The sequence below is a fragment of the Oncorhynchus gorbuscha genome, linkage group LG11, assembly GCF_021184085.1.
Source record: "Oncorhynchus gorbuscha isolate QuinsamMale2020 ecotype Even-year linkage group LG11, OgorEven_v1.0, whole genome shotgun sequence".
Lineage (NCBI taxonomy): Eukaryota > Metazoa > Chordata > Actinopteri > Salmoniformes > Salmonidae > Oncorhynchus > Oncorhynchus gorbuscha.
This window is the reverse complement of record NC_060183.1, coordinates 2707220-2719845: the sequence shown is the minus strand read 5'-3', so window position 1 is coordinate 2719845 and position 12626 is coordinate 2707220. Positions and strand designations below refer to the sequence as shown.

At 47.1% G+C, this 12626-nt stretch overlaps 2 protein-coding genes across 3 annotated transcripts in view; both read left to right on the top strand.

The window, feature by feature from the left end:
• eif2ak2 (eukaryotic translation initiation factor 2-alpha kinase 2) overlaps window positions 1–12626 on the top strand; it is a 192670-nt gene that overhangs the window by 86283 nt on the left and 93761 nt on the right. The gene's annotated exons all lie outside the window — the stretch shown is intronic.
• The window catches only part of LOC124048039 (alpha-actinin-1-like), a 74994-nt gene that overhangs the window by 19593 nt on the left and 42775 nt on the right, over window positions 1–12626 (top strand). The window contains exons 5-10 of the mRNA XM_046368412.1: window positions 3250–3342; window positions 5780–5905; window positions 6103–6207; window positions 7241–7388; window positions 8916–9066; window positions 10528–10636. Coding sequence (XP_046224368.1) covers window positions 3250–3342; window positions 5780–5905; window positions 6103–6207; window positions 7241–7388; window positions 8916–9066; window positions 10528–10636 — 732 coding nt within the window. The remainder of the gene's footprint in view (window positions 1–3249; window positions 3343–5779; window positions 5906–6102; window positions 6208–7240; window positions 7389–8915; window positions 9067–10527; window positions 10637–12626) is intronic.

The window sequence follows — 12626 nt, the reverse complement described above, 5'->3', positions numbered from 1 at the left end:
ACAAGCGCCATGCTCTACCCTGGCGTTACAAGCGCCATGCTCTACCAACTGAGCTACAGAAGGACCCAGAGTGGGTTCTACAGAGCTACAGAGTTTCAGGCCATGGATCAGCATGGTACCTGAGTGTCCTCAATCATGGATCAGCATGGTACCTGAGTGTCCTCAATGACAGGCCATGGATCAGCATGGTACCTGAGTGTCCTCAATCATGGATCAGCATGGTACCGGAGTGTCCTCAATCATGGATCAGCATGGTACCTGAGTGTCCTCAATGACAGGCCATGGATCAGCATGGTACCTGAGTTTCCTCAATCATGGATCAGCATGGTACCTGAGTGTCCTCAATCATGGATCAGCATGGTACCGGAGTGTCCTCAATCATGGATCAGCATGGTACCTGAGTGTCCTCAATGACAGGCCATGGATCAGCATGGTACCTGAGTGTCCTCAATCATGGATCAGCATGGTACCTGAGTGTCCTCAATCATGGATCAGCATGGTACCTGAGTGTCCTCAATCATGGATCAGCATGGTACCTGAGTGTCCTCAATCATGGATCAGCATGGTACCTGAGTGTCCTCAATCATGGATCAGCATGGTACCTGAGTGTCCTCAATGACAGGCCATGGATCAGCATGGTACCTGAGTGTCCTCAATCATGGATCAGCATGGTACCGGAGTGTCCTCAATCATGGATCAGCATGGTACCTGAGTGTCCTCAATGACAGGCCATGGATCAGCATGGTACCTGAGTTTCCTCAATCATGGATCAGCATGGTACCTGAGTGTCCTCAATCATGGATCAGCATGGTACCTGAGTGTCCTCAATCATGGATCAGCATGGTACCTGAGTGTCCTCAATCATGGATCAGCATGGTACCTGAGTGTCCTCAATCATGGATCAGCATGGTACCTGAGTGTCCTCAATCATGGATCAGCATGGTACCTGAGTGTCCTCAATCATGGATCAGCATGGTACCTGAGTGTCCTCAATCATGGATCAGCATGGTACCTGAGTGTCCTCAATCATGGATCAGCATGGTACCTGAGTGTCCTCAATCATGGATCAGCATGGTACCTGAGTGTCCTCAATCATGGATCAGCATGGTACCTGAGTGTCCTCAATCATGGATCAGCATGGCGTCGGAGCCGGTGTAGTATTATTCAATCTTAGTCCTATGTTTATGTTATTCCTGTTTGATGGTTTATTTCAGGGCATAGCCAGATTTCTTATAAGCGTCTGGGTTAGAGGCCCGCTCCTTGAATGTGGCAGCTCTACCATTTAGCTCAGTGCGGATATTGCCTGTAATCCATGGCTTCTGGTTGGGTTATGTACGTACGGTCACTGTGGAGACAACGTCATCGGAAATAGTTGTAGATGATCCACAACATAGGGTCTGCTGCTAGTAGCTACCAAGTAACAAAATGACCCATACATATAGCGTTAACGTAGTATACCATAATACGTTTATAAACCAATAAAAAAAGTATCAAAATTCAGAAATGAACAGGCTACGTGAGAAAAAAAGATACAATTGAATACGTGCTACGTTATCCAAAGGCCCTTGCGTATGATGTTGATGTCAGGCTTGCACGTGAGTGTCAATCATTTAAGTCCATATGATCAAAACTTAAGTATTCTTATAAAGTTGTCCCGATGCTTCTCGGTGGTGCAGGATGAATGGACAAGGTCCCGATGCTTCTCGGTGGTGCAGGATGAATGGACAAGGTCCCGATGCTTCTCGGTGGTGCAGGATGAATGGACAAGGTCCCGATGCTTCTCGGTGGTGCAGGATGAATGAACAAGGTCCCGATGCTTCTCGGTGGTGCAGGATGAATGGACAAGGTCCCGATGCTTCTCGGTGGTGCAGGATGAATGGACAAGGTCCCGATGCTTCTCGGTGGTGCAGGATGAATGGACAAGGTCCCGATGCTTCTCGGTGGTGCAGGATGAATGAACAAGGTCCCGATGCTTCTCGGTGGTGCAGGATGAATGAACAAGGTCCCGATGCTTCTCGGTGGTGCAGGAAGAATGAACAAGGTCCCGGTGTGTCCGTTGACATGGAGCTGAACATTTTCACTTGGCATATTTACAAGGTTTTATGTAATCCAATGGAAGTGAATTATCAACGTAACAAAAATTAACTTAAACATGAAGTCCAACGTTGAATGGACAGCTTTCTCGCATGTCATATAGAAGAAACTGAGCTAAGTGATGAACACATACAGGCTACACATAATATAAGGAAACTTTGAGTGGGCTAGCTGCCATATTATTCACTTAGCTGTTATGCTAGCTGCAGTACTACAGTAGCAGCTAATACATTGGCTAATGTTAGTTAGCTTGCCAACAGTCACATAATCGAAGGTGGTTTAATTCTCCGTAGTCCAGAGTGGTGGTAAACTTGACAGCGGCAACATGACTAGGAAGAGGATTCACGCTGAATGCCACGGATGAACACCTTGGCTTGAGAGGGAGATTCAAACCCGTGTGACTGTCCTTTGTAAGTCAGCTGTAGTTTAGCTGGGAAGGCTATTCCATAGGCAATGTTGAGGGACCTGGCGTTTGACCCCATCGTAGCCGTTTCTTTTTCAGTGCAGGTCTGCGGGATAGGTCAGAGAAGGGCATGATCTATAATATAATAATAATAATATATGCCATTTAGCAGACGCTTTTATCCAAAGCGACTTACAGTCATGTGTGCATACATTCTACGTATGGGTGGTCCCGGGGATCGAACCCACTACCCTGGCGTTACAAGCGCCATGCTCTACCAACTGAGCTACAGAAGGACCCCCGTACATCACCTTGCCCAAAGACTTGAGAAAGTTGAGAAACTTCATGATAAGGACTCGAGGAGAGGGGTGGTTTCTCAGGCCGGAAGCAGACGGGCTCTTTCAATGCGTAGGGGGTCCGGAAAGTTGTCCATGCCTATTGCCTCGGGAATGCATCTCTGGAGAAATGCAACTGCGTCACCATTTTCCACTTTTTCGGATAGATTAACCAGTCTCAAATTTGACCTGTGGTGGATCTTGAGCGAGTTTAGTTTTGAAGTAAGATCCGACACCTGTTTTTCCAACTTTTCGGGGGAGAGTTAGATATCTAGACAGAGAGGGGGAGAGTTAGATATCTAGAGAGGGAGAGCGAGTTTGATATCAACCATGACGTGTTCTGACTGACAACACAGTAACAGTTCTCATGGCGATGATAGAATGTATTCACCATATTCCTTCCTGTTCCTCCCCCAGGCGGAGACCGCAGCCAATCGGATCTGCAAGGTGTTGGCTGTCAACCAGGAGAATGAGCAGCTGATGGAGGATTACGAGAAGCTGGCTAGTGATGTAAGCACCACACCCCTCCTCTGTCCCCCTCCCCCCATAATCAAATCAATTCAAATGTTATTATGTCACATGTGCCCAAATACAACAGGTGTAGAATTTGTTGTAAACAGTGAAATGTTTACTTTCAGGCCCTTAACCAACAATTTTTTAAATGTAAATTTTACCTTTATTTAACCAGGCAAGTCAGTTAAGAACATATTCTTATTTTCAATGACGGCCTGGGAACAGTGGGTTAACTGCCTGTTCAGGGGCAGAACGACAGATTTGTACCTTGGCAGCTCGGGGGTTTGAACTCGCAACCTTCCGGTTACTAGTCCAACGCTCTAACCACTAGGCTACGCTGCCGCCCCAACAATGCTTTAAGAAGTTTTAAGAAAAAAAGTGCTAAGTAAAATATAGATAAGTAAAACATTTTTAAATATAAGTAACAAATAATTAAACAGCACCAGTAAAATAACAGGGGGTACCGGTACAGAGTCAATGTGGAGGCTATATACAGGGGGTACCGGTACAGAGTCAATGTGGAGGCTATATACAGGGGGTACCGGTACAGAGTCAATGTGGAGGCTATATACAGGGGGTACCGGTACAGAGTCAATGTGGAGGCTATATACAGGGGGTACCGGTGCAGAGTCAATGTGGAGGCTATATACAGGGGGTACCGGTACAGAGTCAATGTGGAGGCTATATACAGGGGGTACCAATACAGAGTCAATGTGGAGGCTATATACAGGGGGTACCGGTACAGAGTCAATGTGGAGGCTATATACAGGGTGTACCGGTACAGAGTCAATGTGGAGGCTATATACAGGGTGTACCGGTACAGAGTCAATGTGGAGGCTATATACAGGGGGTACTGGTACAGAGTCAATGTGGAGGCTTTATACAGGGGGTACCGGTACAGAGTCAATGTGGAGGCTATATACAGGGGGTACCGGTACAGAGTCGATGTGGAGGCTATATACAGGGGGTACCGGTACAGAGTCAATGTGGAGGCTATATACAGGGGGTACCGGTACAGAGTCAATGTGGAGACTATATACAGGGGGTACTGGTACAGAGTCAATGTGGAGACTATATACAGGGGGTACCGGTACAGAGTCAATGTGGAGGCTATATACAGGGGGTACCGGTACAGAGTCGATGTGGAGGCTATATACAGGGGGTACCGGTACAGAGTCAATGTGGAGGCTATATACAGGGGGTACCGGTACAGAGTCAATGTGGAGGCTATATACAGGGGGTACCGGTACAGAGTCAATGTGGAGACTATATACAGGGGGTACCGGTACAGAGTCAATGTGGAGACTATATACAGGGGGTACCGGTACAGAGTCAATGTGGAGGCTATATACAGAGTCAATGTGGGGCTATACCAGGGGGTACAGAGTCAATGTGGAGGCTATATACAGGGGGTACCGGTACAGAGTCAATGTGGAGGCTATATACAGGGTGTACCGGTACAGAGTCAATGTGGAGGCTATATACAGGGGGTACCGGTACAGAGTCAATGTGGAGGATATATACAGGGGGTACCGGTACAGAGTCAATGTGGAGGCTATATACAGGAGATACTGGTACAGAGTCAATGTGGAGGCTATATACAGGGGTACCTGTACAGAGTCAATGTGGAGGCTATATACAGGGGGTACCAGTACCGAGTCAATGTGGAGGCTATATACTCTCCTCCTGTTCCTCTCTCCCTCCTCCAATTCTCCCTCTCCTTCTGTCCCCCGTCACCTCTTACCCCTACACCTTACCATCTACTCTCCTCCTGTTCCTCTCTCCCTCTCCTCCTGTTCCTCTCTCCCTCCTCCAATTCTCCCTCTCCTTCTGTCCCCCGTCACCTCTTACCCCTACACCTTACCATCTACTCTCCTCCTGTTCCTCTCTCCCTCTCCTCCTGTTCCTCTCTCCCTCCTCCAATTCTCCCTCTCCTTCTGTCCCCCGTCACCTCTTACCCCTACTCCTTACCATCTACTCTCCTCCTGTTCCTCTCTCCCTCCTCCAATTCTCTCTCTCCTTCTGTCCCCGTCACCTCCTACCCTTACTCCTTACCATCTACTCTCCTCCTGTTCCTCTCTCCCTCTCCTTCTGTCCCTCGTCACCTCTTACCCCTACTCCTTACCATCTACTCTCTCCTGTTCCTCTCCCCCTCCCCCAATTCTCCCTCTATGCCTCTCCTCTTCCACACCCCCTCTCTCTTCCCCTCCCCCAATTCTCCCTCTATGCCTCTCCTCTTCCACCCCCTCTCTCTTCCCCCCCCCAATTCTCCCTCTATGCCTCTCCTCTTCCACCCCCCCTCTCTCTTCCCCTCCCCCAATTCTCCCTCTATGCCTCTCCTCTTCCACCCCCTCTCTCTTCCCCTCCCCCAATTCTCCCTCTATGCCTCTCCTCTTCCACACCCCACCCCCCCCCTCTCTCTTCCCCCCCGTAGCTCCTGGAGTGGATCCGGCGCACCATTCCGTGGCTGGAGAACCGTGCTCCAGAGAACACCATGCAGGCGATGCAGCAGAAGCTGGAGGACTTCAGGGACTATCGGCGTCAACACAAGCCCCCCAAGGTTCTACACCCACTTGTTATAATGACTGTCACTAATTCCTTTTATGAATCAGGGCTCCCTTGTTAAAAGAGACATCGGTGTCAATGGGACTTCCCTGAATAAGTTTAATAATAATACGAACTATGTGTGCATGTGTGACTAAGTCATTTTGGATGGAAACGTCTGCTAAGTGGCAACTATAATTGTGATATTAAAAGGTCCAGGAGAAGTGCCAGCTGGAGATCAACTTCAACACCCTGCAGACCAAGCTGAGACTCAGCAACAGACCTGCCTTCATGCCCTCCGAGGGGAAGATGGTGTCGGTAGGTAACCTACAGTATGAAGTACACTACACACACACACACCTCTCTTATTTCTCTGTTTCTTTCTCTCTCTCAATTCAATTTAAGGTGATTTATTGGGAAATGGGAAACATATGTTAAATTTGTCAAGTAATTATCTTTTTGTTTTCTCATGATTTCTCTCTCTCTCTCTCGCTCTTTCTAATCTCATCACGCCCTCTGTTTAAGTCAGTTGCTATTTACACAGCACATTTGAGGAGATCAGCATCGGCTTTAGCAAGACGCTACACAGATTCCCTGAATCTTAATCACAAAACGAGCAGCTACACTGAACACAAATATAAACGCAACATGTAAAGTGTTGGTCCCATGTTTCATGAGCTGAAATAATAAATCCCAGAAATGTTCCATATGTACACAAAAAGCTTATTTCTCTCAAGTTTTGAGCCCAAATGTGTCTACATCCCGGTTAGTGAGCATTTCTCCTTTGCCAAGATAATCCATCCACTTGACAGGTGTGGCCTATCAAGAAGCTGATTAAACAGCATGATCATTACACAGTGGACCTTGTGCTGGGGACAATAACTTTAAAATGTGCAGTTTTGTCACACAACACAATGCCACAGATGTCTCAAGTTTTGAGGGAGGATGCAATTGTCATGCTGACTGCAGGAATGTCCACCAGAGCTTTTGCCAGAGAATTGTATGTTTATTTCTCTACCATAAGCCGATCAAACAACGTCATTTTAGAGAATTTGGCAGTACGTCCAACCGGCCTCACAGCCGCAGACCACGTGTAACCACGACAGCCCAGGATCTCCACATCCAGCTTCTTCACCTGTGGGATCGTCTGAGAACAGCCACCCGGTCAGCTGATGAAACTGTGGGTTTACATGAAGAACTTCAGAACAATCCTCTAACACGCTGAAGCCTCGTTACCATCGGCACTTTTAAATCAGCCCCCCCCCCCCTCGGACAAGGCTGGAATTGGACTGGTGATTGGTGTCTGGTGACTATAAGCTGAACCTATATGTTAGTTGTTGTATTTCTGCAGGACGTCTCTAACGCCTGGGGCGGTCTAGAAGGGGCGGAGAAGGGTTATGAGGAGTGGCTCCTCAACGAGATTCGCCGGCTGGAGAGACTCGACCACCTGGCCGAGAAGTTCCGTCAGAAGGCAGCTATTCACGAAACCTGGACTGAAGGTACCAGAACCGTATCTGTTTCCGTTTGGCCATTTTTGATTGAAACTAGTATTATAAGTGACTTAATTGTAAACTGTATTGTTGATAAAAATAAAAATAAACTATTTGGGCTGAGATCCCGCTAACGGGATCGATATGACAACAGCCAGTGAAAAGTGCAAGGCGCCAAATTCAAAACAGCAGAAATCCCATAATTACAATTCATCAAACATACAAGTATTTTACACCATTTTAAAGATACACTTCTTGTTAATCCCACCACAGTGTCCGATTTCAAAAAGGCTTTACGACGAAAGCAAACCAAACGATTATGTTAGGTCAGAGCCAAGTCACAGAAAAACACAGCCATTTTTCCAGCCAAAGAGAGGAGTCACAAAAAAACAGAAACAGAGAGAATGAATCACTAACCTTTTGATGATCTTCATCAGATGACACTCATAGGACTCATGTATGTTTTGTTAGATAAAGTTCATATTTATATCCAGAAATCTCAGGATATATTGGCGCGTTACGTTCAGTAGTTCCAAAACATCCTGTGATTTTGCAGAGAGCCACGTCAATTTACAGAACTACTCATAATAAACATTGATAAAAGATACAACTATTATGCATGGATTTATAGATATACTTCTCAGCAACCGCTGTCAGATTTATAAAAAGCTTTACCGAAAAAGCACACCATGCAATAATCTGAGTACAGTGCTCAGACAACAAATCAAGCCAAAACGTGTCAACAGAAGTCAGAAATAGCATTATAAATATTCACTTACCTTTGATCTTCAACAGAATGCACTCACAGGAATCCCAGTTCCACAATAAATGTTTGTTTTGTTCGATAATGTCCGTCATTTATGTCTAAATATCTCCTTTTTTTGTTCGCGCGTTTAGCCCAGTAAGTCAAATTCATGACGTGCGAAAAGTTCCGTTACAGTCCGTAGAAACATGTCAAACGATGTATAGAATCAATCTCTTAGTGGAAGCCTTAGGAAGTGCAATTTGACCCCATAGACACTGTGCATTCTATAGGGAATGAGTTGAAAACTACAAACCTCAGATTTCCCACTTCCTGGTTGGATTTTCTTCTCAGGTTTTCTGCCATATGAGTTCTGTTATATTCACAGACATCATTCAAACAGTTTTAGAAACTTCAGTGTTTTCTATCCAAATCTACTAATAATATGCATATATTAGCAACAGGGCCTGAGTAGCAGACAGTTTACTCTGGGCAACTTATTCATCCAAGCTACTCAATACTGCCCCCAGCCATAACAAGTTAAGGGCTTGTAGTAAAGTCAACATTTCACTGTAAGGTCTATACATGGTCTATACATGTTTTATTCAGCACACGTGACAAATAACGATTTGATTTGTTATCCAGAAATGATTGGATCGATGTGTGCAGCACCTTTTTAAATATGTATCATGTCCTCTGTAATCTGTTTTTGTTCAACATACATTCTGTATTCGTGTATTTACTGTTTATACATTTTCCAGCGATGTCTGTCTGTGGTGTGTCACCCCCTGCAGGTAAGGAGGTGATGCTGCAGGCGCGGGACTTTGAGACGGCCTCTCTGTCTGAGATCAAGGCTCTGCTGAAGAAACACGAGGCCTTCGAGAGCGACCTGGCCGCGCACCAGGACCGCGTAGAGCAGATAGCTGCCATCGCTCAGGAGTTAAAGTAAGGAGGGAATGGAGGAATGGAGGGAATGGAGGAATGGAGGGAAGAGGAATGGAGGGAAGAGGAATGGAGGGAAGAGGAATGGAGGGAAGAGGAATGGAGGGAAGAGGAATGGAGGGAAGAGGAATGGAGGGAAGAGGAATGGAGGGAATGGAGGAATGGAGGGAATGGAGGAATGGAGGGAATGGAGGAATGGAGGGAATGGAGGAATGGAGGGAAGAGGAATGGAGGGAAGAGGAATGGAGGGAATGGAGGAATGGAGGGAATGGAGGAATGGAGGGAATGGAGGAATGGAGGGAATGGAGGAATGGAGGGAATGGAGGAATGGAGGGAATGGAGGAATGGAGGGAATGGAGGAATGGAGGGAATGGAGGAATGGAGGGAAGAGGAATGGAGGGAAGAGGAATGGAGGGAATGGAGGAATGGAGGGAATGGAGGAATGGAGGGAAGAGGAATGGAGGGAAGAGGAATGGAGGGAAGAGGAATGGAGGGAAGAGGAATGGAGGGAAGAGGAATGGAGGAATGGAGGAATGGAGGGAATGGAGGAATGGAGGAAGAGGAATGGAGGGAAGAGGAATGGAGGGAAGAGGAATGGAGGGAAGAGGAATGGAGGGAAGAGGAATGGAGGGAATGGAGGAATGGAGGGAATGGAGGAATGGAGGGAAGAGGAATGGAGGGAAGAGGAATGGAGGGAAGAGGAATGGAGGGAAGAGGAATGGAGGGAATGGAGGAATGGAGGGAAGAGGAATGGAGGGAAGAGGAATGGAGGGAATGGAGGAATGGAGGGAATGGAGGAATGGAGGGAAGAGGAATGGAGGGAAGAGGAATGGAGGAATGGAGGGAAGAGGAATGGAGGGAAGAGGAATGGAGGGAAGAGGAATGGAGGAATGGAGGGAAGAGGAATGGAGGGAAGAGGAATGGAGGGAAGAGGAATGGAGGGAATGGAGGAATGGAGGGAATGGAGGAATGGAGGGAAGAGGAATGGAGGGAAGAGGAATGGAGGGAAGAGGAATGGAGGGAAGAGGAATGGAGGGAAGAGGAATGGAGGGAATGGAGGAATGGAGGGAATGGAGGAATGGAGGGAAGAGGAATGGAGGGAAGAGGAATGGAGGGAAGAGGAATGGAGGGAAGAGGAATGGAGGGAAGAGGAATGGAGGGAATGGAGGAATGGAGGGAATGGAGGAATGGAGGGAAGAGGAATGGAGGGAAGAGGAATGGAGGGAAGAGGAATGGAGGGAAGAGGAATGGAGGGAAGAGGAATGGAGGGAAGAGGAATGGAGGGAAGAGGAATGGAGGGAAGAGGAATGGAGGGAAGAGGAATGGAGGGAGGGAGGAATGGAGGGATGAAGGGAGAGGGAGGGAGGGAAGGGAGGGGAAGAGGGATGGAGGATGGAGGGATGGCTGCTATAACATAACATTGACCTGCTCTGTCGTACCCCGTATCCCTGTCTCGTTCCTCAGTGAGCTGGACTACTATGACTCCCCCAGTGTGAACGCTCGCTGCCAGAACATCTGTGACCAATGGGATGCCCTGGGAGCCTTGACTCAGAAACGCAGCGAGGCTCTGCAGGTACAGTAGGAGGGGCTTAATGGGGCGGGGCTCTGCAGGTACAGTAGGAGGGGCTTAGTGGGGCGAGGCTCTACAGGTACAGTAGGAGGGGCTTAGTGGGGCGGGGCTCTGCAGGTACAGTAGGAGTGTTTAGTGGGGCGGGACTCTGCAGGTACAGTAGGAGGGGCTTAGTGGGGCGGGGCTCTGCAGGTACAGTAGGAGGGGCTTAGTGGGGCGAGGCTCTGCAGGTACAGTAGGAGGGGCTTAGTGGGGCGGGACTCTGCAGGTACAGTAGGAGGGGCTTATTGGGGCGGGGCTCTGCAGGTACAGTAGGAGGGGCTTAGGTGGGGGGCTCTGCAGATACAGTAGGAGTGGCTTAGTGGGGTGACGCTCTGCATGTACAGTAGGAGGGGCTTAACAAGGTGTGTCTCTGTAGGTAGGATTGGCTTAGTGGGTGTGGTCTACAGGGAGGAGGTGCTTAGTGAGTAGTGGTCCTTGAAGTAGGAGGAGCTTATCATAGAGCATGGAAATGTAATTACTCGAAAGGGACAAAGCCCAAGCCTCTGAGACCTCGGAACGTTCACTTGAATGGGAATGTATTTCTATGGGGCTGACAGGAAGCACTGTCCTTCAAAGGAAAGAGACAGTCCATTACTGATATATACTGTATATGTCAGGGATAAAAGCTCATGTTCTCTACATTACCTTGGAAATAATGGACGACGTAGGAGCCGAGTCCCTTTGCAGAGTCCATTTTTTTCCAAGGTAATGTACAAAACTGAGGAGTTTATCCCACTTATACCACAGTTTCCAAAGAAAACATACAAAAACACATATTTACTGGTATGAATACTTTTTGGTTTATATTTTTTTGTTAAGTGAATCCATACTTTCTCATATTTTGGGGGCTAGAGATGCGACCCAGTCGCTCGTTCTTCAAGTCCCTTCGCCATGCTCACTAGCAACGTTCTTATCCCTTGTTTGCTAGTTAGCCAGCTAGCTACAGCTAATAAAAAACATGACCTTTGCAGCCAGAATAACAGCAAAGTACAGTCTCTGTGTAGTTGTTGGTGTAGTACAGTCTCTGTGTGTAGTTGTTGGTTTAGTACAGTCTCTATGTGTAGTTGTTGGTGTAGTACAGTTTCTATGTGTAGTTGTTGGTTTAGTACAGTCTCTATGTGTAGTTGTTGGTGTAGTACAGTCTCTATGTGTAGTTGTTGGTGTAGTACAGTCTCTATGTGTAGTTGTTGGTGTAGTACAGTTTCTATGTGTAGTTGTTGGTTTAGTACAGTCTCTATGTGTAGTTGTTGGTGTAGTACAGTCTCTCTGTGTAGTTGTTGGTTTAGTACAGTCTCTATGTGTAGTTGTTGGTGTAGGACAGTTTCTATGTGTAGTTGTTGGTGTAGTACAGTCTCTATGTGTAGTTGTTGGTGTAGTACAGTCTCCATGTGTGTACAGTCTCCATGTGTAGTACAGTTTAGTAGTACAGTCTCTATGTGTAGTTGTTGGTGTAGTACAGTCTCTGAGTAGTGCAGTCTCCATGTGTAGTACAGTCTCTGAGTAGTGCAGTCTCTAGGTGTAGTTGTTGGTGTAGTACAGTCTCTATGTGTAGTACAGTCTCTATGTGTAGTTGTTGGTGTAGTGCAGTCTCTATGTGCAGTTGTTGGTGTAGTACAGTCTCTATGTGTAGTACAGTCTCTATGTGTAGTACAGTCTCTATGTGTAGTACAGTCTCTATGTGTAGTACAGTCTCTGAGTAGTGCAGTCTCTATGTGTAGTTGTTGGTGTAGTGCAGTCTCTATGTGCAGTTGTTGGTGTAGGATAGTCTCTATGTGTAGTTGTTGGTTTAGTACAGTCTCTATGTGTAGTTGTTGGTGTAGTACAGTCTCCATGTGTAGTACGGTCTCTATGTGTAGTACAGTCTCTATGTGTAGTACAGTCTCTGAGTAGTGCAGTCTCTATGTGTAGTTGTTGGTGTAGTGCAGTCTCTATGTGCAGTTGTTGGTGTAGG